Source organism: Phacochoerus africanus, chromosome 14 (genome assembly GCF_016906955.1).
Source record: "Phacochoerus africanus isolate WHEZ1 chromosome 14, ROS_Pafr_v1, whole genome shotgun sequence".
Classification (NCBI taxonomy): Eukaryota; Metazoa; Chordata; class Mammalia; order Artiodactyla; family Suidae; genus Phacochoerus; species Phacochoerus africanus.
The window spans coordinates 19,874,420-19,902,148 of NC_062557.1; the positions used below are offsets into that span (position 1 = coordinate 19,874,420).

General features: G+C 57.1%; 3 protein-coding genes and 4 non-coding genes across 11 annotated transcripts; 2 read left to right on the forward strand and 5 right to left on the reverse strand.

Moving 5' to 3' along the window:
• Positions 1-1,175: 1,175 nt before the first annotated feature.
• Positions 1,176-1,366, reverse strand: LOC125115364 (U2 spliceosomal RNA). The gene has a single exon (XR_007132075.1). It is a non-coding gene; the product is annotated as a U2 spliceosomal RNA (small nuclear RNA).
• A 1,357-nt stretch (positions 1,367-2,723) lies between these two features.
• Positions 2,724-7,000, forward strand: LOC125114428 (predicted GPI-anchored protein 58). 2 transcript variants are annotated; one of them, XM_047757699.1, is made up of 3 exons: positions 2,724-2,813; positions 3,573-5,390; positions 6,603-7,000. In XM_047757699.1, exons 2-3 carry the CDS (start codon positions 4,892-4,894, stop codon positions 6,782-6,784), a joined length of 681 nt encoding a protein of 226 aa, XP_047613655.1. In that variant the 5' UTR covers positions 2,724-2,813; positions 3,573-4,891; the 3' UTR covers positions 6,785-7,000. The 2 variants fall into 2 exon arrangements, with proteins under 2 accessions (XP_047613655.1, XP_047613656.1); XM_047757700.1 differs by lacking the exon at positions 6,603-7,000 and having other exon boundaries at positions 3,573-5,783.
• LOC125115361 (U2 spliceosomal RNA) lies at positions 4,258-4,448 on the reverse strand. The gene has a single exon (XR_007132072.1). It is a non-coding gene; the product is annotated as a U2 spliceosomal RNA (small nuclear RNA).
• Positions 7,001-14,516: 7,516 nt separating the features above from the next.
• On the reverse strand, positions 14,517-14,707 carry LOC125115362 (U2 spliceosomal RNA). Its single transcript, XR_007132073.1, has one exon. It is a non-coding gene; the product is annotated as a U2 spliceosomal RNA (small nuclear RNA).
• Positions 14,527-17,273, forward strand: LOC125114426 (uncharacterized). The gene is made up of 2 exons (XM_047757698.1): positions 14,527-15,648; positions 16,873-17,273. Exons 1-2 carry the CDS (start codon positions 14,853-14,855, stop codon positions 17,052-17,054), a joined length of 978 nt encoding a protein of 325 aa, XP_047613654.1. The 5' UTR covers positions 14,527-14,852; the 3' UTR covers positions 17,055-17,273.
• A 2,716-nt stretch (positions 17,274-19,989) lies between these two features.
• LOC125114950 (uncharacterized) lies at positions 19,990-26,439 on the reverse strand. 4 transcript variants are annotated; one of them, XM_047758633.1, is made up of 3 exons: positions 25,342-26,439; positions 22,900-23,054; positions 19,990-20,118 (listed from the first exon to the last, which is right to left on the reverse strand). In XM_047758633.1, exons 1-2 carry the CDS (start codon positions 26,065-26,067, stop codon positions 22,920-22,922), a joined length of 861 nt encoding a protein of 286 aa, XP_047614589.1. In that variant the 5' UTR covers positions 26,068-26,439; the 3' UTR covers positions 19,990-20,118; positions 22,900-22,919. The 4 variants fall into 4 exon arrangements, with proteins under 4 accessions (XP_047614589.1, XP_047614590.1, XP_047614588.1 ...); XM_047758634.1 differs by lacking the exon at positions 19,990-20,118 and having other exon boundaries at positions 22,744-23,054; positions 25,396-26,439; XM_047758632.1 differs by lacking the exon at positions 19,990-20,118 and having other exon boundaries at positions 22,744-23,054.
• LOC125115363 (U2 spliceosomal RNA) lies at positions 25,094-25,284 on the reverse strand. The gene has a single exon (XR_007132074.1). It is a non-coding gene; the product is annotated as a U2 spliceosomal RNA (small nuclear RNA).
• Positions 26,440-27,729: the final 1,290 nt, after the last annotated feature.

Below are 27,729 nucleotides of genomic sequence, written 5' to 3' on the forward strand. Positions count from 1 at the left end.
TGGGGGTGGGGGTGGGGTGCGGAAGACTGGTTCCTGCTTCGGGTAGATGCACAGTGCACACTAGAGGGGAGGCAGGAGGCCCAAAGGGGCAGAGGGGGGAAAACAACAACAACAACAACAACAACAACAACATCATCTGTGTTTAACTTTTTCTTGTCTCGAAAGAGTTCCTGCCGTGGTTCAGCAGTAACGACTCCGACTAGTATCCATGAGGACAGGGGTTCCACCCCTGGCCTGGCTCAGTGGGTTAAGGACCCGGCGTTGCCCGGAGCTGTGGTATACAGGTCGCAGACACGGCTTGGATCGGGCGTGGCGGTGGCGGTGGCGGTGGCGGTGGCGGTGGCGGTGGCGTGGGCCGGCAGCCGCAGCGCGGATTCAGACCCCTAGCCTGGGAACTTCCACACGCCACGGGCTGCGGCCTTAAAAAGCAAAACAAAGAAAGAAAAGAAAACCATCAGGCGGCAGGTACCAGAGGGTAGCTGAAGGAGGGAGGGGCCGAGAGAGGGGAGAAGGTGATTGGAGAGTGTGATGCCCCGAGTGGAGGGGTTGTTAAAGCCCTTGGTAAAAGGCTAGATCCAGAGCCGGACCAGGGCAGTGAGTGGCTGGGCGTGGGCCCATGTCAAGGAACGTCTCGAGAGGCCGTCTGTGGGGCTGTTACGACGACCAGGAACAACGTCTGAGACAGACAGGGAGCTAAAACCTTCCAGGGAGTGACCTGCGGCTGGACAGACTTGGTCGCTGGTGACCCAACGCCGGCGCGGGGGTCAGTTAGGGAGCGAGAGCGTGCATGCGTAAGCGACTCCGTGGAGCCAGGGCCAGCGGAACGAGAGAGGGTCGAGAGAGAAAAGGCCGGCGCGGCGCCCCCCTGAGAAGACAGCCGCGAGCCCTGGCAGCATCTAAGATCGGAGGAGAGAACCTAAGGTTCAAGGTCCCGCCGGCGAGACTGCGGAAACCCACGCAAAATTGGACGCAGCAGCTCCGGGGTGAGTCCGACCTGACCATCCCACGCACCAGAAAGAACGGGGTTAACGCCGGCCTCAGAAAACAGCGGCCACTCCGCGAGCGATAGCGGAGCGGAAACTCCGCCCGTCCGGAAGAAAAAAAGGGGACGCAGGCACGACGGCAGAGGTACGCTAACGCTCACCGAAGTCTCTCATTAGACCACCACAAATAGAGGGGAGTGCACCGTTCCCGGAAGTACTGCAATACCGGGTCGATGCGCGGAGTGGACGGAGCAAGCTCCTATTCCAACTCCCAGCTCCAAAAATCCATTTAATATATTGTCCTCGGATAGAGGACGTATCAGATGTTAAACTGATAAGAACAGATACTACACTTGATCTTAGCCAAAAGGCCGAGAAGCGATAACCTCGCCAGCCCCCCGCCCCCGCACCACCTCCCCTCCATCCCCATCTACCGCACGGTGACCGCCCGCACCCGCGCTTCTCCTCCGATGCCTTATGCCATCTCCACAGAGATATCACTACCCTCTTGAGCACATCTCTGCTCTCTGCCGTTTTAGGGAGAAACTCTATATTCTGGATCGTTCCGTCGTTCCCGCGCCGACCCTCCGCTTCTAATCTGCATGCCCCGCCTTCCACCGCCAGAGCACGCGCGGAGACCGCGGGCGGACTCCACCCTCAGCACCGCCCCCTCGCGCCCAAAGCCCAGACCTCTCCCGGAGCCCGCCTCCCCGCCCGCGGACCTCCAGCCCGAGACCCGAGGTGGAGGGGCGGCTCCCGGAGACCTCGCTCCCCGCGAAGGGAGCGCTGACACCGTAGGCGCTCGCACGGTTCGAGCCCCAGAAAGCGAGAGCTCCTTGTTATCCACCGCTCTTTCCCCCGCACGTACGGCGCACTCAACGACCCGTCCACGAGTAGGAGAGCCTCCTGCACGCTTAGCCAGGGCCCCACACGTCGCGATTACCCAGGCTCTTCAGCCACCGCCGCCCCCACCCCCCCACCCCCCCCCCCCCCATTCCTTGCTCCCGACCGCTCTGCTCGCCTCCGGGTTCTCTCGCCCGTCTTCTGCCGGACGGTTCGGATCCGCCCCGCCCCCGCTGCTGCGACGGACCTTCGAATTTCGGGAGATCAGGGACGGTGACTGGAAGAGCAGGGCAGGCGGGGGCCTTCTTCGGCCTCTGTCCCCAGCCTCGCCAACGACCCCGCGTGGGAACGCTTTGGGGGGGGGGCATGGGGGGAGGGCTCTGTCTCGAGGTCATGGGTGAAAATGGCACGTCAGCGCAGTACTTTGGAGCTGCAGTTTTCTTTTCGTTCCTTCTTTTTTTAAATTTTTAAAAAAATTTTTTTTGTCTTTTGTCTGTTGTTGTTGTTGTTGCTATTTCTTGGGCCGCTCCCGCGGCATATGGAGGTTCCCAGGCTAGGGGTCGAATCGGCGCTGTAGCCACCGGCCTACGCCAGAGCCACAGCTACGCGGGATCCGAGCCGCGTCTGCAACCTACACCACAGCTCACGGCAACGCCGGATCGTTAACCCACTGAGCGAGGGCAGGGACCGAACCCGCAACCTCATGGTTCCTAGTCGGATTCGTTAACCACTGCGCCAGGACGGGAACTCCTCGTTCCTTCTTTTCTTTTCATTTTGTTGGTCTTTTTGCCTCTTCGAGGGCCGCTCTCGCGGCACATGGAGGTTCCCAGGCTAGGGGTCGAGTCGGAGGATCCGAGCCGCGTCTGCGACCTACACCACAGCTCACGGCCACGCCGGATCCTTAACCCACTGAGCAAGGCCAGGGATCGAACCCGCAACCTCATGGGTCTTAACTCCTGGATCCGCAGTTTTCTAACCTCGGGTAAAGTAAGTCTGAACCTTCGAGTCCTCTCTCCTGTTTCAGAGACGCCTTTGTTTGCCCTCCCTCTCCCTGTTCAACTCCCTGGTGGGCAGGGGGTGGGGCGGGGGTGTCTTCGGCCCTATTTCCTGCTGGGTCCTTGGTGGGGCTGTCTCCTAAGAGCCTCTACCTGCCTTTTACACACCAAGGGGGCTGGCCCTTTGTCTGTAATGTAAACAGAGGGGGAATATTTTCTGTTGGGTATCTGTCTGTCTTCTCGCTTTGCTTAAGGGAATGATTCCATTGCTTAAGCTTCCATGGAAAGTTCCCTTCCTTCCTTCCTTTCGTCCTTCCTTCCGTCCTTCCCTCCTTCCTTCCTTCCTTTCTTTTGCTGGTTAGGGCTGCACCTGGGGCATATGGAAGTTCCCGGGCTAGGGGTCCAACCGGAGCTGCAGCTGCCGGCCTAGGCTGCAGCCACAGCAGCGAGGGATCCGAGCTGCGTCTGCGACCTACACCGCAGTGCCGGGCAACGCCGGATCCCTAACCCACTGAGCCAGGCCAGGGATGGCGCCCGCACCCTCATGGATACTAGTCGGGTTCTTAACCCGCTAAGCCACCATGGGAACTCATATATATATAGGTTATGGCCACTCCCTCTGCATATGGAAGTTGTAGGCCAGGGATTGGATGTCAACCGCAGGTGCAGCAACGCGGGACCCTTTCCTTTCCTTCTCTCTCTCTCTCTCTCTCTCTTTCTCTCTCCCCTTTCTTTCTTTCTATCTTTTTAGGGCCGCACCTGAGGCACGTGGACGGTGCTGGGCTAGCGGGTCTAATCCGAGCTGCAGCTGCCCGCCTTTGCCACAGCCACAGCCGCAGCAGCGCGGGATCTGAGCCGCGTCTGCGACCTTCCCCGCAGCTCACGGCAACGCGGGATCCCTAACCCACCGAGCGAGGCCAGGGATGGAACCCGCCGCCTCGTGGAGCCTAGCCGGATTCGTTCACCCCTGAGCCACGACAGGAAGGAACTCCATATGGTACCAGTTTCTGCTGTACAGCACAGTGACCAGTCGCGCACCTGCTATGCACTCCCTGTCTTGTCTTCCCTCACGATCTATCCCAAGAGATTGGATGTAGTGTCCAGTGCACAGGAGTACGACCTTACTGTTTCCCTGTTCCCCCTACACGCCCTAAATATAACCGGTCGTGACCTCGGACGTGTTTGAGACGACTCAGGTGGGCCTCAGCTTTTTCAAGTGTGTTGGGAGAGGACGCTTAACTGTTTGTTACTTTTGCGCTGCGGTTCCATTGCTCCCAGTGCAGGACCTTCCTAAGCCAGACAGAGCCTGAGACCCGAAACAACCCGCACCTGAAAAAGCCAACAAGAAGTTGCAAGCGCCACAAGGCTCAGACGCAGCTAGGACGAAGAGTGAACGGACAGAGCTCTCCTTAAACCTACACTAGTCTTACCCCGGGAGGGGGTGCACCGTTCCCGGAAGTACTGCAATACCGGGTCGATGCGTGGAGTGGACGGAGCAAGCTCCTATTCCAACTCCCAGCTCCAAAAATCCATTTAATATATTGTCCTCGGATAGAGGACGTATCAGATATTAAACTGATAAGAACAGATACTACACTTGATCTTAGCCAAAAGGCCGAGAAGCGATGCCCGCGCCCGCCCCCAGCGCCCGCACCGCCGGGCCCGCAGCCACACTCAACTCACGGTGACCCCCACCACCGCGCGCTCCCGCTCGCCCCTCCTTCGCCTCCCTCGCACCACTGCGCCGGTCGCTACGCCGGCCTCTCCCGCGGATGTTTTCCTCCCTACGTCGGCAAAGAGGGATCCGCCACCGCTCGCGGCCTCGCCGGCCTCGGGCTGGGGCGACCTTTGCAGTTTGCATGTCCCGCCCGGTCCCAACCGAGCAGGCGTGGCCAAGGCGGGCTCGCTGGGCCCTCGGGACCGCCTCCCGGCGCCCGGCGCGCAAGCCGGGCCGCAGAGGATGCCCTTCGTCTTTGGTAGCCCAACCCGAGAGGACCGACGCGGTGGGCGGCCGGAGGGGCCGCGGCAAGGAGCTGCTGGCGGAGATTTTCCTGAAGCCAAAGTGTTCCAATGGCCTCCGACTGCGGAGGGACGAGCTTCGTGCCGTCGTCGCCGGAGGGCCCGGTTCCGAGTCCCGGGCTTGGCAGGTCTGGAGCGGGGCTTCCCGCGGCGCCGGCGCCGTCAGCTCCCAGCCAGGCGGCGGGCGTGCGGGTGGGGAGGGCCCGGCCGGGCCGACGCCGGGAGCCTCCCCAGCTCCAGCGCCTGCGTCTGCCGGCCGCCTCCACGGACCGGGCCGTCGGAGAGCGCCCTCTGCCCGAGACGACGATCCCTACAGCCCCTCCGCCCCCGGCCGCCTGTGGCCAGAGCTCCTCGCCGCAGGCCTCCCGCTGGGCTCTTGCGCACCCCGCCCCGCGTCTGACTGCCGCCCTCCTCCTCCGTGTTCCCTCCCAGCCGGTGCTTCTTTTCCAGTACACCCTTCCCCACCCGCCGCCGAAACCGGAGGGGACCCTCATCAGCCCTTGTCGCCCCGTCATCCCAGCGCTAGCCCGGGGGGCCGGCCTGGAAGGAGGTGGGCACAGTAGACGGGACGCTCGTTGAGCGAGTGAAAGAGGCGCAGAACAGACGGCATCGGACGAGCCGTTAGGAGGGTGCGGGCCGGTCCAGGGCTGAAGAGAGGGAAGAGGTGGCCGGGCGGCGGCAGGACACCCGAGAGGCGAGGGGACTGTCAGGGCCGCTCTGGGCGCCGAGGCCAGTCCGGGAGGATCAGCTCTGAGCTGCGGTGGGGGCTTACACCACAGCTGTGGCAACACCAGAGCCACAGCACACTGTGCCAGGTGGGCTACTGAGCCTGCTCGCCGGTGCTCCTGAGCCCCCAGCCGTCCCCCCGGGCCTCCGTGGGAACTCTAGGTACCATTTGCTTTTTATGGCCACGCCGTCGGCACATGGAATTTCCTAGGCTAGGGGCCAAATCAGAGCTGCGGCTGCCGGCCCTCGCCACAGCCACAGCCACAGCCACGGGGACGCCGAGCCACGTCTGTGACCTCCACCGCAGCTCACCGCAACGCCCGATCCCCGACCCACTGAGCGAGGCCAGGCTTTGCACCGGGATCCTGGTGGATACTAGTTGGATTGGTTTCTGCTGGACCCCAACAGAGGCAACTCTTAGGAGGGCCCTTTGAACACACTACCTCTTCGCTAGAGTCTAAGGGAGAGGGGGTGCCTCTTGGGATGACTGGGCTTGTTGGTGCTCCCTGCAATGTGTGGGCCCAAGGCAAGTGCCTCGCTCACTTCCCTCCACTCTAATCCCCACTCCGTTATTATTATCCCCGTTCTGCTCACCGGAGCTGTCACAGGCACTGGCCACCTGGAGCGCTGGGTCCTAACTGGGATGTGTTGTGAGGGTAGAGTACACGTGGGGTTTAAAAGACAGCCTTCAAGGAGTTCCCGCTGTGGCTCAAAGGGGTCAGGGCCCCTTGGGAGCGCTGGCACGCAGGTTCCCTCCTCAGGCCAAGGATCCCGTGTTGCTGCTGCGGCTGTGGCTTCCATAGTGACCGTGATTGGGATCTGGGCCTCAGCCTGGGAACTTCATGTGCTACGGGGCAACCAACAAAAAAAAAAAAAGAAAAAGAAAAAAGGACGAGAATTTAGTATCCAAAGCTGTAAAGTATCTCAGTAATTTTGACACTGATTACATAGATTCAAGCGATAGTTTAGATAGACTGGGTTTAATAAAACATTAAACTGAATTTCACTTGTTTTCACTATTTTCTTATGTGGCTAGGAATACTTAAAGTGACGTGTCAGTGGAGTTCCTGTGGCTCCGTGGAGGAAGGATCCTTTGTCGTGTTTGAGGCAGCGTGGTTTGGATCCCTGACTTGCACAGTGGGGTTCAAGTTCCAGTGGTACCACAGATTTGGCTGGGATTTGCTCCCTTGCCTGGGAACCTCCACATGCCGTGGGTGAGGGTGAAAGGAAGAAGAAAGTACACGCGTGCGTCACCTGTTTCTAGTGGAAAGCACTCTGCCAGACTGAAGTTCAGAGGGGCCAAGCAGCTTGCCTAGGATCATACAGCCAATGTGAAGCCAAGTCAGGGCCTGCATTCAAGCATCCAGCTGACCATGTGGAACCTCAGTCTTTTTAAACTGGGGTTGATTTTTTTTTTTAATAGTCATAATGGGAGTTCTTGTTATGGCCAGCAATAGTGAACCTGCCTAGCATCCATGAGGACTTGGGTTCCGTCCTTGGCCTGGCTCACTGGGTTGAGGATCCAGCGTTTCGGTGAGCTGTGGTTGTAGGTCGAAGATGCTGCTCGGATCCATGGTTGCTGTGGCTGTGGTGTAGCCTGGCAGCTATGGCTCTGAGTTGACCCCTAGCCTGGGAACCTCCATATGCTGAGGGTGCCCTCCTAAAGTAAAAAATAAAATAAAATAAAATAAAATAGGGGTAATGACAATGCCTGTCTGATGAGGCTGCCTGTGAAGCTACACATGGAAGGGCAGGCGCATGGGACTGTCTGAATGAGGGCCCTCTAGGGAAAGTCACTTCTTGTCCGTAAAATAGAGAGGATTCCATTTCAGCGCTGCGCACTGTCTCCACTTACCCACCCTGAGCCTTCCTGTCTCACATGCCGCTTTGCCTGTTTATGCTTCTGCCACCTGCTGCGTTGCTACTGACGCCCAGGATTGTCACGTGGCATGTGTATAGACATCGACGTGGGCACACAGACACACAGATGTATAGCTGTCATCACAGATACACCGAAATTAGTGCTGGACTGCTCTTCCCCTCGACGGCAGGGGTTGTATTTGCTGCTGTATCCTCCGCGCCTGTATTTGTTGACTGAATGGACAGAAGAGGGTGAACTGAGACAATATGTCATAGGCTCAGCCTGCTCCTGACCAGACTCTTCAGCCTCCCATCCCTGGACCTCTGTTCAGATCTGTGAGCGTCAGACCATCTTCTGCTCACTCCTTTGGTTTCCCTGAGAAGGCGGTGGCTACGGTCCAAACACCCAGCCATCTGTGCATTTCTCGCTGACTCCCTCCTTGTCCCGCCTGGTGTTCTGGCCTCTTGGGCAGGCGTCTTAGTCCCCATCCTGGGCTGAGTGTGCCCTGAGGGCAGGGACAGCTGCTGGTCCACTCCTGCCCAGGTGTGTCACATCGGTTCCGGGTGATTCAGGATAAAACAAGGAAAGTCAGAGTAAATATGTGCAACCCAAACCCCAGAAGATGTACTCATCTTTCGAACATACAAAGAGCTCCTCAAAGTTATAATAAAAGGCTAACTATTCCATAGGGGGAAACGTGGGTGAAGACCAGGCACTGAATCATTTCCTAGTTCCTAGAGAATAAAAAGTGGTTTTGGGATTTCCTCTTGCGGCTCGGCAGGTTAAGAACCCAACTAGCCTCCATGAGGATGAGGGCTGGATCCCTGGCTTCACTCAGTGGGTTCAGGAGCCGGCGTTGCCATGAGCCACCGTGTAGGCGGCAGAAGCAGCTGTGATCTGGCGTTGCTCTGGCTGTGGGGTAGGTCGGCGGCTACAGCTCCGATTTGATCCCCAGCCTAGGAATATCCACATGCGGCGTGGGGTGGGGTGGGCTGGGGTGGGGGTCATAAAAGTAAAAATAAAATAAAGTAAAATAAAGTAAAATAAAACAAACTGATTCAAACATAGACGGTCACTGGAGATCGGCCCTGCTGCGAAACTCCCTGGAGCCCGGCAGCTTGGATACCTGGGCGGCTGGCACCCTCCCTTCAGCTGGTGGGCCTGGTCTCCCCCAGGCCTCACCTCCCTGCCTCTCTCTAGTGTGATCGGTTCTCCCCCCTCGTGGCTCTCGCTTCCCAGCCATTACCACCCTCCTGGGGCTCCACTGGCTGTTTCTTTCTGGTCACCCCCAGTCCCCTCCTGCAGCCAAGGTCTCCCAAAGTGCCAGGCGCCTATGCAGGTGGAGGCTGGACGTCTGTCCCTGTGGGGGTCTGTCTCCTAAGACACTGCAGCATGGCTGCAACCCCCTCTTCATTACCTCCTCCACCCGCAGCCTACTCCCGCCTTAGCCTTGCCTGCATCCCCCCTGAAGGTGAGGGGCTTGAGATAGTTATGGGATGAAGAAGCAGGTTGGTCTTAGGTGTGGGGAAAACTGAGGTAGGGAAAAGGCGAGGTATCTGAGTGCCATGCTTCCTCATGGCATGTTCTGTCCAAAAATGGAGCTGTGGGAGTTCTCCCGTGGCACAGCAGCTTGGGTATCCAGTGTTGTCACTGCAGTGACTCAGGTTCGATCCCTTGCCTGGGAAGTTCCGAATGTCACAGGTGTGGCCTCCCCCCAAAATGGAGCTGCTAAGCATGATCTGAGGGTGGAGTTTTCTTCTGTCTGATGTCTAAATGTTGTTCCTAAGACACCTGCATAAACCCAGGTTTTGTTTGGTTGGTTGGTTGGTTGGTTGTGTTTTGGGTGTTTTTAGGGCTGAACCTGTGGCACATGGAAGTTCCCAGGCTAGGGGTTGAACTGGAGCCTCAGCTGCTGGCCAACACCACAGCCACAGCAACGCCAGATCCTTAACCCACTGGGCGAGGCCAGGGATTGAACGAACCCAAGTCCTCGTGCAAACCGGTCGGGTTTGTTACTGCTGAGCCACGATGGGAACCTCACAGGCCCGGTTTTAGGGTTGGTGGTCCCAACCAGTCTTCGCCATCTTGACCTGGACAGCAGCCAACTCCAAGTTTCTGGAAAACAATTAAGCCTCTGTTATTACAAGGGAGCCGTAAGTCCGCGGGGTTATCTGTCTATAGGGGCGGCTAAAGAGCCAAAAAATAATTAAGGCAAAGTTCCCTTGGGATGCCGCAGGTTAAATATGGCATTGTCACTGCTGAGGCATGGGTCCCACTCCTGGCCCGAGAACTTGTATATCCTGGGGGCACCGCCAAAAGAGATTAGGGTGAGCTGGGTCAGTGACGGCTGCTTACAAGCGGGGGTGGGGTGGGGCGTTACGCTCATCTAAATGTGAGCTCACCTCCACACACACCAAAGAAACCAACCAACCTGAAAGAGTGTAGATTTTCCATTCCCAACTTCAAACTGTCAGAAAGGAAGCCTCCAGGAGGCCGAGCGACCTGTACACCTTGACACCCTCCCGGCTCCACTTTCCTTCAGGAATCAGGCGCTCACAGACACATCCACCAGGGGGCAGCATCTCCTGCCCAGCCCTTGGCTGGGCCCTGGGACTTGGTTTTGTTTGGGATGCGTTGCCTCTGAACCCGCCTCTGGTAGGGGACGAGGAGGCGCCTAAGGGTTCCTTCCACACGTTTTCCCTGGTCGCGCGCCTTCTAAGAAGTAGGTTGTGTCTCCCTCATTTTATTCTGGAGGAAACACAGCTAGGATTTGAAATCCGGGTCTTGGTGATTCCCAGGCTGAAGCTGCTCCCGGGCATCCACTTGCCCGGCCCATCCCCACTCCTGCAGGCGCCTCTCCTCCTTCCTTTGTGCCCTCAGACAGGTGCTCGGTTAGGCTGCTGAGGAGACAAGGATGTCCTCGGCTGCTTGCCGGGTGCGTTCCATCCATCCTGCGGCCTCCCCTCCTCTGGAGCATGGCTGTCCTGGGGAAAGGGGCCTGGAACCATCTCAGCCCACCCATCACACGCTGTGGAAACGGAGGCTCCCGGGGTGGGGTGGGGTGGGGATGGGGGGGAGGGGCGGGGAGCGGCTTTTCCACACCAGGCTGCTAGTGAGGGACAGGACTTGTGATGAGTCCGCCCAGGGCTTCCGCCCCCCCAGGCTATGAGGAGGGGCCTCCCTCTCCAGGATCATCCCTCTGTGTTTTCTCCTCCAAGAAATCCTTCCTCTCCAGTAAAGGCCTGAGCATTCAGTACTACCCAGACCTTGCCCAGAAGTGCAGGATTTTATAGGCATCCCTGCTGACCACCGAGGTCTCAAGGATCCTAGGCCAGGAAACTTCCAGCTAAGGGTCGATGCTTGGTTCCCATACTCAGGGAACCCCCTGAGCTCATTTAACCATCCCATTGTGGAGTTCCCATTGTGGCTCAGTGGTAATGAACCCGACCAGTATCCCTGAGGATGCAGGCTCCATCCTTGGCCTCCCTCGGTGGGTTAAGGATTCGGCATTGCCATCAGCTGCGGCGTAGGACGCAGACTCGGCTCGGATCTGGCGTTGCTGTGGCTGTGGCATAGGCCGGCAGCTGTAGCTCCCATTAGACCCCTAGCCTGGGAACGTCCACGTGCTGCAGGTGCAGCCCCAAAAAGCAAAAGAAATTCATTTTGAAAAAATCGTCCCATTGTGCAGTCATGAATCATGCAAGCTTTCCTGACTGCCCACTGTGTGGCAGGCACGGTGCTGGGCACTGCAGAGCTGTGGATGACAAGAGCCAGCTCCTGGGCTCGGCACTTCGTCTGCTGGGGAGATGGCTCTAAGGAAGAGCAACCCCTCAGCAGCTAGGATTTGACCCCGGCTGGGGCGTCAGCAGGAGGTGGCATGCAGGTCCCAGCTAATCTGTCCTCTCGGGAATGGATGCTCTGGAGTGACTCCTTGTCACTTAAAACCTTGGCTCTAAGGTCACCAATTGGAGAGCGCTTCAAGAGCCATCCCCTACCCCCCAAACCTGGACGCATCTAAAGTAGCTCCCTCCCCAGTTACTCTCCAGCCCATCTCCCTGTTTTATTTTCCTTGCTTGTACGTGTCGTGATCTGAAATTCTCTCTTTGCAGTCATTGTCTGTGTCTCCCCATTGCCCAATATGATGTACACTCCGTGAGGGCAGGTCCCAGACTGGGGTGTGGAGGTGGAGACCGGAGTTCCCGCTTATCTCTTCTTGGTCTTTTCTAGGGCCCGCACCCGAGGCACATGGAGGTTCCCAGGCTAGGGGTCCAATCAGAGCTGTGGCCGCTGGCCTACCCCACAGCCACAGCAACGCGGGACCTGAGCCCCGTCTTCGACCTACACCACGGCTCACGGCGATGCCGGATCCTTACCCCCCGGAGCAAGGCCAGGGATCGAACCCGCAACCTCACGGTTCCTCGTCGGATTCGTTAACCACTGAGCCACGACGGGAACTCCCTGGAATTCCTATTTAGAAGAGACTAGATTGGGGTAGGCCCATGGCCTGAGGCTGTCCTGACAAACCGGGCCCCTTTCTTCACCCTCATCTTGCCCCATCTCCTTCCCACTGGTTCAATACCTTCCCTGGCAAACACAAAAGATGCAACGCAGGGTAGAATTGCCACTTCCATCCCCTTCACCAGATCATCAAGTGACAGTCTCCCTCTTGGGTGAGGCCCAGAAGATCTTGGAGAAATGCTAAAGAAGTTTCAAAGATTGTGGAAGAAACAAAACAGTGGGCGTGTTTTCAGCTCCCATTTGTTTGGTTTCATAGACAATGCAGCATTGGTTCAAAGCCCAGGTTAGTTAATTTCTAGCGGGGTGACCTGGGCCAGGGATCCGATCCAAGCCACAGGTGTGCCTTGTGCCGGAGCAGTTTCCACCTATACGCCGCACCTGGGGCGTCGCTGGATGCTTTAACACACCGTGCCAGGCTGGGGATTGAACCTGCGTCTCGGCCCTGCAGAGCCGCTGCTGATCCTGTTACGCCACCGTGGGAACGCCTCAGTTTCTTCTTTTCGGGTAAACACACCTGGTTTGAGTTGGGTCAACTGCAAACAAAATAGAAGCAGCTCACCTAAATGTTGAGAGGTGGAGGTTATTCAGCAGAGGCAAGGGGTGGGGGAAATCAGTTTTTGCAACGAAAGACCTGGCAGTCCGAACATCAAAGGACTGCTGCTCCTAAAAGAAAGCAAGGGGAGTTCCCACTGGGGCTCAGCCGTTAACGAACCCGACTAGCATCCACGAGGTCACGGGTTTGATCCCTGGCCTGGCTCAGTGGGTTAAGGATCCAGCGTTGCCGTGAGCCGTGGTGTGGGTCACAGACGCGGCTCGGATCCGGAGTTGGCTGTGGCTGTGGCGCAGGGCCGGCGGCTACAGCTCCAACTGGATCCCTAGCCTGGGAACCTCCATGTGCTGCAGGTGTGGCCCCCCCCCCCCCAAAAAAAGGACAAAAAAAAAAAAAAGAAAGAAAGAAAGAAAGAAAGAAGGAAAACAGGGGATACAGCAGAAATTGGCACGACATTGTAAATCAAGTATAATTGTTAAAAAAAGGAAGGAAAGGAAGAGAAAGAAAAAGAAGGAAGGCGGGAAGGAAAGAAAGGCAGACAGACAGACAGAAAGAAAAACAAGGGAGTTCCTTGGTGGCTCAGCACATTAGGGACCCGGAGTTGTCACTGCTGTGGTGAGGGATGGATCCCTGGCCCAGAAGCTTCCGTATGCCCTGGTCAAGGACCAAAAATAAAAACAAACAAAAGAAAACCAGGTAAGCAATTCAGTGCTTCTATTTATGGGAAGATCTAGGAATCTAGGCTCACTGAAATCATTCCTTTAATATGCACCTCAGCTATCCGGGCCCCGTATCCTATTGTGCTCTGCTTTCATTTTGTTTTGCTGTTTTGCTTTTTGTTTTTTGCCATGCTGGCAGCACGTGCAAGTACCCAGGCCAAGGAGGGAACCTGCACCAGATCCTTAGCCCACGGAGCCAGAGAACTCCTGGGGGTTTTTTCGTTTTAAACGATCCTGTGCTTTCTAATCTAGACGGGCCTCAGGGTGCCCCCATGTAAACTGATGGTTTAATGGCTGTAACATCCTTTGTTGACTACTGCAGTCATTTAGTTTCTCATTTGTGGCAGGCCCAACTCAGACTTGATCTCTGAAACTTGCTTTCCGCCACAGGGTAATGAAACAAATGCATATTCCTCAGCAAATCATCCCGCGGCTGCAAAGGTCTTGTCCAGGGGTTAAAACAGCTGCTTTCCCGGTTGGGCAGGAGACACAGCCCAGTAATTAAAACCACCAGCCCGGGGAGGGGGAGGGAGTTCCGGTCGTGGTGCCGAGAAAATGAATCCCACGAGGAACCAGAAGGTTGCAGGTTCTATCCCTGGCCTTGCGCAGTGGGTCAAGCATCCGGTGGTAAAGGCCGGCAGCTGTGGCTCCAAACCCAGCCCTAGTCTGGGACCCTCCACACTCCGCGAACGCGGCCCTGAGAAACAAAACAAAACACCCGCCCAAACAGCCACCAACTGCCGCGGAACCAACCTAAACACACTGAAAGCACCTTAAGCCAAGAAAGACTTGAGGCGTAAAACTCAGAGCCGGAGTTCCCGTCGTGGCGCCGTGGTTAACGAATCGGTTGCGGGTTCAAGCCCTGGCCTTGCTCCGTGGGTTAAGGATCCGGCGTGGCGTGGCGTGGCGTGGCGTGGCGTTGCGTTGCCGAGAACTGTGGTGGAGGTTGCAGACGTGGCTCGGATGCCGCGTTGCTGTGGCTCTGGCGTAGGCGGGCAGCTGCAGCCCCAGTTCGACCCCCAGCCTGGGAACCTCCACATGCCGCGGGAGCGGCCAAGGAAATGGCAAAAAGACCACAAGGAAAGACAAAAGAAAAACGAAAAACTCAAATCCACCCATAGCAGCCAGCTCGAGAACACGGCTATGACACTCAACCTCAAAACTTCCCATAGAAAAAAGCTTCACAATCGAAAGGCGACATCACGAAGCCTGTAGGAGAAAAAAAAACCTCACTTCCAACTCTCTTCTAACTGCCAAGATAACACCCACTCTGCTATTTCAAACCTTGTTGGGTTCCCCCGCAGGGGGTGCACCGTTCCCGGAAGTACTGCAATACCGGGTCGATGCGTGGAGTGGACGGAGCAAGCTCCTATTCCAACTCCCAGCTCCAAAAATCCATTTAATATATTGTCCTCGGATAGAGGACGTATCAGATATTAAACTGATAAGAACAGATACTACACTTGATCTTAGCCAAAAGGCCGAGAAGCGATGCCCGCGCCCGCCCCCAGCGCCCGCACCGCCGGGCCCGCAGCCACACTCAACTCACGGTGACCCCCACCACCGCGCGCTCCCGCTCGCCCCTCCTTCGCCTCCCTCGCACCACTGCGCCGGTCGCTACGCCGGCCTCTCCCGCGGATGTTTTCCTCCCTACGTCGGCAAAGAGGGATCCGCCACCGCTCGCGGCCTCGCCGGCCTCGGGCTGGGGCGACCTTTGCAGTTTGCATGTCCCGCCCGGTCCCAACCGAGCAGGCGTGGCCAAGGCGGGCTCGCTGGGCCCTCGGGACCGCCTCCCGGCGCCCGGCGCGCAAGCCGGGCCGCAGAGGATGCCCTTCGTCTTTGGTAGCCCAACCCGAGAGGACCGACGCGGTGGGCGGCCGGAGGGGCCGCGGCAAGGAGCTGCTGGCGGAGATTTTCCTGAAGCCAAAGTGTTCCAATGGCCTCCGACTGCGGAGGGACGAGCTTCGTGCCGTCGTCGCCGGAGGGCCCGGTTCCGAGTCCCGGGCTTGGCAGGTCTGGAGCGGGGCTTCCCGCGGCGCCGGCGCCGTCAGCTCCCAGCCAGGCGGCGGGCGTGCGGGTGGGGAGGGCCCGGCTGGGCCGACGCCGGGAGCCTCCCCAGCTCCAGCGCCTGCGTCTGCGGCCGCCTCCACGGACCGGGCCGTCGGAGAGCGCCCTCTGCCCGAGACGACGATCCCTACAGCCCCTCCGCCCCCGGCCGCCTGTGGCCAGAGCTCCTCGCCGCAGGCCTCCCTCTGGGCTCTTGCGCACCCCGCCCCGCGTCTGACTGCCGCCCTCCTCCTCCGTGTTCCCTCCCAGCCGGTGCTTCTTTTCCAGTACACCCTTCCCCACCCGCCGCCGAAACCGGAGGGGACCCTCATCAGCCCTTGTCGCCCCGTCATCCCAGCGCTAGCCCGGGGGGCCGGCCTGGAAGGAGGTGGGCACAGTAGACGGGACGCTCGTTGAGCGAGTGAAAGAGGCGCAGAACAGACGGCATCGGACGAGCCGTTAGGAGGGTGCGGGCCGGTCCAGGGCTGAAGAGAGGGAAGAGGTGGCCGGGCGGCGGCAGGACACCCGAGAGGCGAGGGGACTGTCAGGGCCGCTCTGGGCGCCGAGGCCAGTCCGGGAGGATCAGCTCTGAGCTGCGGTGGGGGCTTACACCACAGCTGTGGCAACACCAGAGCCACAGCACACTGTGCCAGGTGGGCTACTGAGCCTGCTCGCCGGTGCTCCTGAGCCCCCAGCCGTCCCCCCGGGCCTCCGTGGGAACTCTAGGTACCATTTGCTTTTTATGGCCACGCCGTCGGCACATGGAATTTCCTAGGCTAGGGGCCAAATCAGAGCTGCGGCTGCCGGCCCTCGCCACAGCCACAGCCACAGCCACGGGGACGCCGAGCCACGTCTGTGACCTCCACCGCAGCTCACCGCAACGCCCGATCCCCGACCCACTGAGCGAGGCCAGGCTTTGCACCGGGATCCTGGTGGATACTAGTTGGATTGGTTTCTGCTGGACCCCAACAGAGGCAACTCTTAGGAGGGCCCTTTGAACACACTACCTCTTCGCTAGAGTCTAAGGGAGAGGGGGTGCCTCTTGGGATGACTGGGCTTGTTGGTGCTCCCTGCAATGTGTGGGCCCAAGGCAAGTGCCTCGCTCACTTCCCTCCACTCTAATCCCCACTCCGTTATTATTATCCCCGTTCTGCTCACCGGAGCTGTCACAGGCACTGGCCACCTGGAGCGCTGGACACGTGGGAGCGCTGGGTCCTAACTGGGATGTGTTGTGAGGGTAGAGTACACGTGGGGTTTAAAAGACAGCCTTCAAGGAGTTCCCGCTGTGGCTCAAAGGGGTCAGGGCCTCTTGGGAGCGCTGGCACGCAGGTTCCCTCCTCAGGCCAAGGATCCCGTGTTGCTGCTGCGGCTGTGGCTTCCATAGTGACCGTGATTGGGATCTGGGCCTCAGCCTGGGAACTTCATGTGCTACGGGGCAACCAACAAAAAAAAAAAAAAGAAAAAAGGACGAGAATTTAGTATCCAAAGCTGTAAAGTATCTCAGTAATTTTGACACTGATTACATAGATTCAAGCGATAGTTTAGATAGACTGAGATTAATAAAACATTAAACTTAATTTCACTTGTTTTCACTATTTTCTTATGTGGCTAGGAATACTTAAAGTGACGTGTCAGTGGAGTTCCTGTGGCTCCGTGGAGGAAGGATCCTTTGTCGTGTTTGAGGCAGCGTGGTTTGGATCCCTGACTTGCACAGTGGGGTTCAAGTTCCAGTGGTACCACAGATTTGGCTGGGATTTGATCCCTTGCCTGGGAACCTCCACATGCCGTGGGTGAGGGTGAAAGGAAGAAGAAAGTACACACGTGCGTCACCTGTTTCTAGTGGAAAGCACTCTGCCAGACTGAAGTTCAGAGGGGCCAAGCAGCTTGCCTAGGATCACACAGCCAGTGTGAAGCCAAGTCAGGGCTTGCATTCAAGCATCCAGCTGACCATGTGGGACCTCAGTCTTTTTAAACTGGGGTTGATTTTTTGTTTTGGTCTTTTGTTGTTGTTGTTGTTGTTGTTGTTGCTATTTCTTGGGCCGCTCCCGCGGCATATGGAGGTTCCCAGGCTAGGGGTCGAATCGGAGCTGTAGCCACCGGCCTACGCCAGAGCCACAGCAACGCGGGATCCGAGCCGCGTCTGCAACCTACACCACAGCTCCCCGCAACGCTGGATCGTTAACCCACTGAGCAAGGGCAGGGACCGAACCCGCAACCTCATGGTTCCTAGTCGGATTCGTTAACCACTGCGCCAAGACGGGAACTCCCGGGTGTTTGTTTTTTTTTTTTTTTTTTTTTTTAATAGTCATAATGGGAGTTCTTGTTATGGCCAGCAATAGTGAACCTGCCTAGCATCCATGAGGACTTGGGTTCCGTCCTTGGCCTGGCTCACTGGGTTGAGGATCCAGCGTTTCGGTGAGCTGTGGTTGTAGGTCGAAGATGCTGCTCGGATCCATGGTTGCTGTGGCTGTGGTGTAGGCTGGCAGCTATGGCTCTGAGTTGACCCCTAGCCTGGGAACCTCCATATGCTGAGGGTGCCCTCCTAAAGTAAAAAATAAAATAAAATAAAATAAAATAGGGGTAATGACAATGCCTGTCTGATGAGGCTGCCTGTGAAGCTACACATGGAAGGGCAGGCGCATGGGACTGTCTGAATGAGGGCCCTCTAGGGAAAGTCACTTCTTGTCCGTAAAATAGAGAGGATTCCATTTCAGCGCTGCGCACTGTCTCCACTTACCCACCCTGAGCCTTCCTGTCTCACATGCCGCTTTGCCTGTTTATGCTTCTGCCACCTGCTGCGTTGCTACTGACGCCCAGGATTGTCACGTGGCATGTGTATAGACATCGACGTGGGCACACAGACACACAGATGTATAGCTGTCATCACAGATACACCGAAATTAGTGCTGGACTGCTCTTCCCCTCGACGGCAGGGGTTGTATTTGCTGCTGTATCCTCCGCGCCTGTATTTGTTGACTGAATGGACAGAAGAGGGTGAACTGAGACAATATGTCATAGGCTCAGCCTGCTCCTGACCAGACTCTTCAGCCTCCCATCCCTGGACCTCTGTTCAGATCTGTGAGCGTCAGACCATCTTCTGCTCACTCCTTTGGTTTCCCTGAGAAGGCGGTGGCTACGGTCCAAACACCCAGCCATCTGTGCATTTCTCGCTGACTCCCTCCTTGTCCCGCCTGGTGTTCTGGCCTCTTGGGCAGGCGTCTTAGTCCCCATCCTGGGCTGAGTGTGCCCTGAGGGCAGGGACAGCTGCTGGTCCACTCCTGCCCAGGTGTGTCACATCGGTTCCGGGTGATTCAGGATAAAACAAGGAAAGTCAGAGTAAATATGTGCAACCCAAACCCCAGAAGATGTACTCATCTTTCGAACATACAAAGAGCTCCTCAAAGTTATAATAAAAGGCTAACTATTCCATAGGGGGAAACGTGGGTGAAGACCAGGCACTGAATCATTTCCTAGTTCCTAGAGAATAAAAAGTGGTTTTGGGATTTCCTCTTGCGGCTCGGCAGGTTAAGAACCCAACTAGCCTCCATGAGGATGAGGGCTGGATCCCTGGCTTCACTCAGTGGGTTCAGGAGCCGGCGTTGCCATGAGCCACCGTGTAGGCGGCAGAAGCAGCTGTGATCTGGCGTTGCTCTGGCTGTGGGGTAGGTCGGCGGCTACAGCTCCGATTTGATCCCCAGCCTAGGAATATCCACATGCGGCGTGGGGTGGGGTGGGCTGGGGTGGGGGTCATAAAAGTAAAAATAAAATAAAGTAAAATAAAGTAAAATAAAACAAACTGATTCAAACATAGACGGTCACTGGAGATCGGCCCTGCTGCGAAACTCCCTGGAGCCCGGCAGCTTGGATACCTGGGCGGCTGGCACCCTCCCTTCAGCTGGTGGGCCTGGTCTCCCCCAGGCCTCACCTCCCTGCCTCTCTCTAGTGTGATCGGTTCTCCCCCCTCGTGGCTCTCGCTTCCCAGCCATTACCACCCTCCTGGGGCTCCACTGGCTGTTTCTTTCTGGTCACCCCCAGTCCCCTCCTGCAGCCAAGGTCTCCCAAAGTGCCAGGCGCCTATGCAGGTGGAGGCTGGACGTCTGTCCCTGTGGGGGTCTGTCTCCTAAGACACTGCAGCATGGCTGCAACCCCCTCTTCATTACCTCCTCCACCCGCAGCCTACTCCCGCCTTAGCCTTGCCTGCATCCCCCCTGAAGGTGAGGGGCTTGAGATAGTTATGGGATGAAGAAGCAGGTTGGTCTTAGGTGTGGGGAAAACTGAGGTAGGGAAAAGGCGAGGTATCTGAGTGCCATGCTTCCTCATGGCATGTTCTGTCCAAAAATGGAGCTGTGGGAGTTCTCCCGTGGCACAGCAGCTTGGGTATCCAGTGTTGTCACTGCAGTGACTCAGGTTCGATCCCTTGCCTGGGAAGTTCCGAATGTCACAGGTGTGGCCTCCCCCCAAAATGGAGCTGCTAAGCATGATCTGAGGGTGGAGTTTTCTTCTGTCTGATGTCTAAATGTTGTTCCTAAGACACCTGCATAAACCCAGGTTTTGTTTGGTTGGTTGGTTGGTTGGTTGTGTTTTGGGTGTTTTTAGGGCTGAACCTGTGGCACATGGAAGTTCCCAGGCTAGGGGTTGAACTGGAGCCTCAGCTGCTGGCCAACACCACAGCCACAGCAACGCCAGATCCTTAACCCACTGGGCGAGGCCAGGGATTGAACGAACCCAAGTCCTCGTGCAAACCGGTCGGGTTTGTTACTGCTGAGCCACGATGGGAACCTCACAGGCCCGGTTTTAGGGTTGGTGGTCCCAACCAGTCTTCGCCATCTTGACCTGGACAGCAGCCAACTCCAAGTTTCTGGAAAACAATTAAGCCTCTGTTATTACAAGGGAGCCGTAAGTCCGCGGGGTTATCTGTCTATAGGGGCGGCTAAAGAGCCAAAAAATAATTAAGGCAAAGTTCCCTTGGGATGCCGCAGGTTAAATATGGCATTGTCACTGCTGAGGCATGGGTCCCACTCCTGGCCCGAGAACTTGTATATCCTGGGGGCACCGCCAAAAGAGATTAGGGTGAGCTGGGTCAGTGACGGCTGCTTACAAGCGGGGGTGGGGTGGGGCGTTACGCTCATCTAAATGTGAGCTCACCTCCACACACACCAAAGAAACCAACCAACCTGAAAGAGTGTAGATTTTCCATTCCCAACTTCAAACTGTCAGAAAGGAAGCCTCCAGGAGGCCGAGCGACCTGTACACCTTGACACCCTCCCGGCTCCACTTTCCTTCAGGAATCAGGCGCTCACAGACACATCCACCAGGGGGCAGCATCTCCTGCCCAGCCCTTGGCTGGGCCCTGGGACTTGGTTTTGTTTGGGATGCGTTGCCTCTGAACCCGCCTCTGGTAGGGGACGAGGAGGCGCCTAAGGGTTCCTTCCACACGTTTTCCCTGGTCGCGCGCCTTCTAAGAAGTAGGTTGTGTCTCCCTCATTTTATTCTGGAGGAAACACAGCTAGGATTTGAAATCCGGGTCTTGGTGATTCCCAGGCTGAAGCTGCTCCCGGGCATCCACTTGCCCGGCCCATCCCCACTCCTGCAGGCGCCTCTCCTCCTTCCTTTGTGCCCTCAGACAGGTGCTCGGTTAGGCTGCTGAGGAGACAAGGATGTCCTCGGCTGCTTGCCGGGTGCGTTCCATCCATCCTGCGGCCTCCCCTCCTCTGGAGCATGGCTGTCCTGGGGAAAGGGGCCTGGAACCATCTCAGCCCACCCATCACACGCTGTGGAAACGGAGGCTCCCGGGGTGGGGTGGGGTGGGGATGGGGGGGAGGGGCGGGGAGCGGCTTTTCCACACCAGGCTGCTAGTGAGGGACAGGACTTGTGATGAGTCCGCCCAGGGCTTCCGCCCCCCCAGGCTATGAGGAGGGGCCTCCCTCTCCAGGATCATCCCTCTGTGTTTTCTCCTCCAAGAAATCCTTCCTCTCCAGTAAAGGCCTGAGCATTCAGTACTACCCAGACCTTGCCCAGAAGTGCAGGATTTTATAGGCATCCCTGCTGACCACCGAGGTCTCAAGGATCCTAGGCCAGGAAACTTCCAGCTAAGGGTCGATGCTTGGTTCCCATACTCAGGGAACCCCCTGAGCTCATTTAACCATCCCATTGTGGAGTTCCCATTGTGGCTCAGTGGTAATGAACCCGACCAGTATCCCTGAGGATGCAGGCTCCATCCTTGGCCTCCCTCGGTGGGTTAAGGATTCGGCATTGCCATCAGCTGCGGCGTAGGACGCAGACTCGGCTCGGATCTGGCGTTGCTGTGGCTGTGGCATAGGCCGGCAGCTGTAGCTCCCATTAGACCCCTAGCCTGGGAACGTCCACGTGCTGCAGGTGCAGCCCCAAAAAGCAAAAGAAATTCATTTTGAAAAAATCGTCCCATTGTGCAGTCATGAATCATGCAAGCTTTCCTGACTGCCCACTGTGTGGCAGGCACGGTGCTGGGCACTGCAGAGCTGTGGATGACAAGAGCCAGCTCCTGGGCTCGGCACTTCGTCTGCTGGGGAGATGGCTCTAAGGAAGAGCAACCCCTCAGCAGCTAGGATTTGACCCCGGCTGGGGCGTCAGCAGGAGGTGGCATGCAGGTCCCAGCTAATCTGTCCTCTCGGGAATGGATGCTCTGGAGTGACTCCTTGTCACTTAAAACCTTGGCTCTAAGGTCACCAATTGGAGAGCGCTTCAAGAGCCATCCCCTACCCCCCAAACCTGGACGCATCTAAAGTAGCTCCCTCCCCAGTTACTCTCCAGCCCATCTCCCTGTTTTATTTTCCTTGCTTGTACGTGTCGTGATCTGAAATTCTCTCTTTGCAGTCATTGTCTGTGTCTCCCCATTGCCCAATATGATGTACACTCCGTGAGGGCAGGTCCCAGACTGGGGTGTGGAGGTGGAGACCGGAGTTCCCGCTTATCTCTTCTTGGTCTTTTCTAGGGCCCGCACCCGAGGCACATGGAGGTTCCCAGGCTAGGGGTCCAATCAGAGCTGTGGCCGCTGGCCTACCCCACAGCCACAGCAACGCGGGACCTGAGCCCCGTCTTCGACCTACACCACGGCTCACGGCGATGCCGGATCCTTACCCCCCGGAGCAAGGCCAGGGATCGAACCCGCAACCTCACGGTTCCTCGTCGGATTCGTTAACCACTGAGCCACGACGGGAACTCCCTGGAATTCCTATTTAGAAGAGACTAGATTGGGGTAGGCCCATGGCCTGAGGCTGTCCTGACAAACCGGGCCCCTTTCTTCACCCTCATCTTGCCCCATCTCCTTCCCACTGGTTCAATACCTTCCCTGGCAAACACAAAAGATGCAACGCAGGGTAGAATTGCCACTTCCATCCCCTTCACCAGATCATCAAGTGACAGTCTCCCTCTTGGGTGAGGCCCAGAAGATCTTGGAGAAATGCTAAAGAAGTTTCAAAGATTGTGGAAGAAACAAAACAGTGGGCGTGTTTTCAGCTCCCATTTGTTTGGTTTCATAGACAATGCAGCATTGGTTCAAAGCCCAGGTTAGTTAATTTCTAGCGGGGTGACCTGGGCCAGGGATCCGATCCAAGCCACAGGTGTGCCTTGTGCCGGAGCAGTTTCCACCTATACGCCGCACCTGGGGCGTCGCTGGATGCTTTAACACACCGTGCCAGGCTGGGGATTGAACCTGCGTCTCGGCCCTGCAGAGCCGCTGCTGATCCTGTTACGCCACCGTGGGAACGCCTCAGTTTCTTCTTTTCGGGTAAACACACCTGGTTTGAGTTGGGTCAACTGCAAACAAAATAGAAGCAGCTCACCTAAATGTTGAGAGGTGGAGGTTATTCAGCAGAGGCAAGGGGTGGGGGAAATCAGTTTTTGCAACGAAAGACCTGGCAGTCCGAACATCAAAGGACTGCTGCTCCTAAAAGAAAGCAAGGGGAGTTCCCACTGGGGCTCAGCCGTTAACGAACCCGACTAGCATCCACGAGGTCACGGGTTTGATCCCTGGCCTGGCTCAGTGGGTTAAGGATCCAGCGTTGCCGTGAGCCGTGGTGTGGGTCACAGACGCGGCTCGGATCCGGAGTTGGCTGTGGCTGTGGCGCAGGGCCGGCGGCTACAGCTCCAACTGGATCCCTAGCCTGGGAACCTCCATGTGCTGCAGGTGTGGCCCCCCCCCCCCCCAAAAAAAGGACAAAAAAAAAAAAAAGAAAGAAAGAAAGAAAGAAAGAAGGAAAACAGGGGATACAGCAGAAATTGGCACGACATTGTAAATCAAGTATAATTGTTAAAAAAAGGAAGGAAAGGAAGAGAAAGAAAAAGAAGGAAGGCGGGAAGGAAAGAAAGGCAGACAGACAGACAGAAAGAAAAACAAGGGAGTTCCTTGGTGGCTCAGCACATTAGGGACCCGGAGTTGTCACTGCTGTGGTGAGGGATGGATCCCTGGCCCAGAAGCTTCCGTATGCCCTGGTCAAGGACCAAAAATAAAAACAAACAAAAGAAAACCAGGTAAGCAATTCAGTGCTTCTATTTATGGGAAGATCTAGGAATCTAGGCTCACTGAAATCATTCCTTTAATATGCACCTCAGCTATCCGGGCCCCGTATCCTATTGTGCTCTGCTTTCATTTTGTTTTGCTGTTTTGCTTTTTGTTTTTTGCCATGCTGGCAGCACGTGCAAGTACCCAGGCCAAGGAGGGAACCTGCACCAGATCCTTAGCCCACGGAGCCAGAGAACTCCTGGGGGTTTTTTCGTTTTAAACGATCCTGTGCTTTCTAATCTAGACGGGCCTCAGGGTGCCCCCATGTAAACTGATGGTTTAATGGCTGTAACATCCTTTGTTGACTACTGCAGTCATTTAGTTTCTCATTTGTGGCAGGCCCAACTCAGACTTGATCTCTGAAACTTGCTTTCCGCCACAGGGTAATGAAACAAATGCATATTCCTCAGCAAATCATCCCGCGGCTGCAAAGGTCTTGTCCAGGGGTTAAAACAGCTGCTTTCCCGGTTGGGCAGGAGACACAGCCCAGTAATTAAAACCACCAGCCCGGGGAGGGGGAGGGAGTTCCGGTCGTGGTGCCGAGAAAATGAATCCCACGAGGAACCAGAAGGTTGCAGGTTCTATCCCTGGCCTTGCGCAGTGGGTCAAGCATCCGGTGGTAAAGGCCGGCAGCTGTGGCTCCAAACCCAGCCCTAGTCTGGGACCCTCCACACTCCGCGAACGCGGCCCTGAGAAACAAAACAAAACACCCGCCCAAACAGCCACCAACTGCCGCGGAACCAACCTAAACACACTGAAAGCACCTTAAGCCAAGAAAGACTTGAGGCGTAAAACTCAGAGCCGGAGTTCCCGTCGTGGCGCCGTGGTTAACGAATCGGTTGCGGGTTCAAGCCCTGGCCTTGCTCCGTGGGTTAAGGATCCGGCGTGGCGTGGCGTGGCGTGGCGTGGCGTTGCGTTGCCGAGAACTGTGGTGGAGGTTGCAGACGTGGCTCGGATGCCGCGTTGCTGTGGCTCTGGCGTAGGCGGGCAGCTGCAGCCCCAGTTCGACCCCCAGCCTGGGAACCTCCACATGCCGCGGGAGCGGCCAAGGAAATGGCAAAAAGACCACAAGGAAAGACAAAAGAAAAACGAAAAACTCAAATCCACCCATAGCAGCCAGCTCGAGAACACGGCTATGACACTCAACCTCAAAACTTCCCATAGAAAAAAGCTTCACAATCGAAAGGCGACATCACGAAGCCTGTAGGAGAAAAAAAAACCTCACTTCCAACTCTCTTCTAACTGCCAAGATAACACCCACTCTGCTATTTCAAACCTTGTTGGGTTCCCCCGCAGGGGGTGCACCGTTCCCGGAAGTACTGCAATACCGGGTCGATGCGTGGAGTGGACGGAGCAAGCTCCTATTCCAACTCCCAGCTCCAAAAATCCATTTAATATATTGTCCTCGGATAGAGGACGTATCAGATATTAAACTGATAAGAACAGATACTACACTTGATCTTAGCCAAAAGGCCGAGAAGCGATGCCCGCGCCCGCCCCCCAGCGCCCGCACCGCCGGGCCCGCAGCCACACTCAACTCACGGTGACCCCCACCACCGCGCGCTCCCGCTCGCCCCTCCTTCGCCTCCCTCGCACCACTGCGCCGGTCGCTACGCCGGCCTCTCCCGCGGATGTTTTCCTCCCTACGTCGGCAAAGAGGGATCCGCCACCGCTCGCGGCCTCGCCGGCCTCGGGCTGGGGCGACCTTTGCAGTTTGCATGTCCCGCCCGGTCCCAACCGAGCAGGCGTGGCCAAGGCGGGCTCGCTGGGCCCTCGGGACCGCCTCCCGGCGCCCGGCGCGCAAGCCGGGCTGCAGAGGGCCGAAGACCTCTTTGGGCCACAACTCCCGGGCCCCTGGGGCCGGGCCTGTTGTGGCCAACGACAAAGGCTGGTGGAGTCGCTCAGGGTGTTGGGGGTCCAGTGCCTCTCCTCCTGCCCAGGCTGCATGCTGACACACCAGGTCACGTCCAACGTGCGATGGCTGCTGCTGCCGCCCCCTTCTCTGACTGGTCCCCCGGGGCGATGGCCATCCCTCTGGGGACTCCCGCCCCTTAGCTCTCCTGATCCTTCTGACCTCTCATCCCCCAGACGTTGAAGCCCCCTCCAGAGTCCTTCCTTGGCCTCCGGGCCCTCTAAATCTTGTGGGGTTTTCCCCACCCATCCCCCACGCTGGATCCTTAGAGATGGGATAGAGTTTGGATTCCAGAATGTTTCCGATTTTAGCCATGGGTACCAACACCCCGACCGGGCCCAGCTCTCATCAAGCATATTCACATTTCTGCATCCGACTACCTGTTTGCGGTGTTCTCACAGTGGCTCAGCAGGCTGAGGACCGGACATCGTCTCTGTGAGGGAGGAGGCGGGTTCGATCCCTGTCCTTGATCAGTGGGTTACGGAGCCAGCGTGGCGGCAAGAAACGTGGTACACCGCAGATGCTGCTCTGATCTGGTGTTGCCATGGCTGTGGTGTAGGCCTGCAGCTGTGGCTCCGATCCGATCCAACCCCTGGCTCAGGGGCTTCCACCTGCCCCAGAGGCAGGCTTGAAAAAGCAAAAGAGCCCCCTTTGTGGCTCAACAACTTACCAACTCATCTAGTATCCAGGAGGCCACAGGTTCGATCCCCGGCCTCGCTCAGGGTAGGGTGTTAAGGATCCGGTGTTGCCGTGAGCTGTGGTGTAGGTCGCAGATGACATTCGGATCTGGCGTTGCTGTGACTCTGGTGTAGGCCCGCAGCAACAGCTCCGATTCCACCCCTAGCCTGGGGACCTCCATATGCCGTGGGTGCAGCCCTAAAAACAAACAAACCAACAAACAGCTCCATCTGGCCTTGCCCTGAGCTGTGGTGCAGGTCACAGACACAGCTTGGATGCGGTGTTGCCGTGGCCGTGGTGTGGGCTGGCAGCTCCGACTGGACCCCTAGCCTGGGAACTTCCACATGGCACATTTTTGGCCTTCGAAAAGGGAAAGCAATTACATGAGTGTTCCCAACAAGTAGGATAGCTCGAAACTCATGTCTTGCAATAGTTGCTAGCATCTTTTGATGACAAATGAGTGAGGTCAGCTCGCGAAAGGAAATGCTTTTCGGAATTTCCCTTCAGGAAATGCCTGTGCACTCCTAATGAACCACTGCTCTCTCTCTCCAAGGGAGGCTCTACACTTCCTCAGAGGAGACGCCTTTTTCATACCTATGCACCTGTCACTGAGTCTCAGCCCATGCTAGTCACTCGGTACCTATTTCTGGATTGAGCAAACCCTAATTTAGACATGCACTGCACTGGGATCTGATCTCGAGGTGCAGGGGTGCAGGGGGGCAGGGGTGCAGGGGGTAGGGTGGGGTGGGGTGGGGGGCTGGGCAGGGGGATGCTCGGTGGGAGAGGGGGATGTCTCCACTCTCTTCTCCAGTCGAAAGCTTCCACGAGCACCCTCTTTGCCTTTCCACCTCTCCCCCCTGGGTAATCCCGAGATGGGAAGTTCACATAAAGTGCTCATCCGCTGGATTGGTCATGTTTTTGACTTTCCTAGAGTCTAGGATGCTTGGACATCGACAGGGCCTGCTGGCCTGGAAGAGACAGCCCCTCCCGGAACCAGCTCATTCCTAGAGGGGCAACCTCCTTGCCTCGGGAGCCTGCTGTTCACGGGCAAACTGACCTTCCAACCCCCATGTCTGAGGCTGCCTCCTCGGTTTCACTCTCAAGCGCTAGCTAGGGTTTCCCCTGCCTGCCCGCCATCACCTCCTGGCCAGGTACCTGACAACTAGAGAGCCGCCCGGTGGCCCAGACCTTGCTTGGACTTGTCTACCCTGCCTTTGCCCATTCTCTCCTCCCCCGGATGGTAAAGGCCATGCTTTCTCCCTCCTGCTTCCCGAGCAAGCAAACCCGCGCGGAGTCCACATGTAGCCCTGGGCGTGATGTGGCTGGCATGCCCTCTTCTC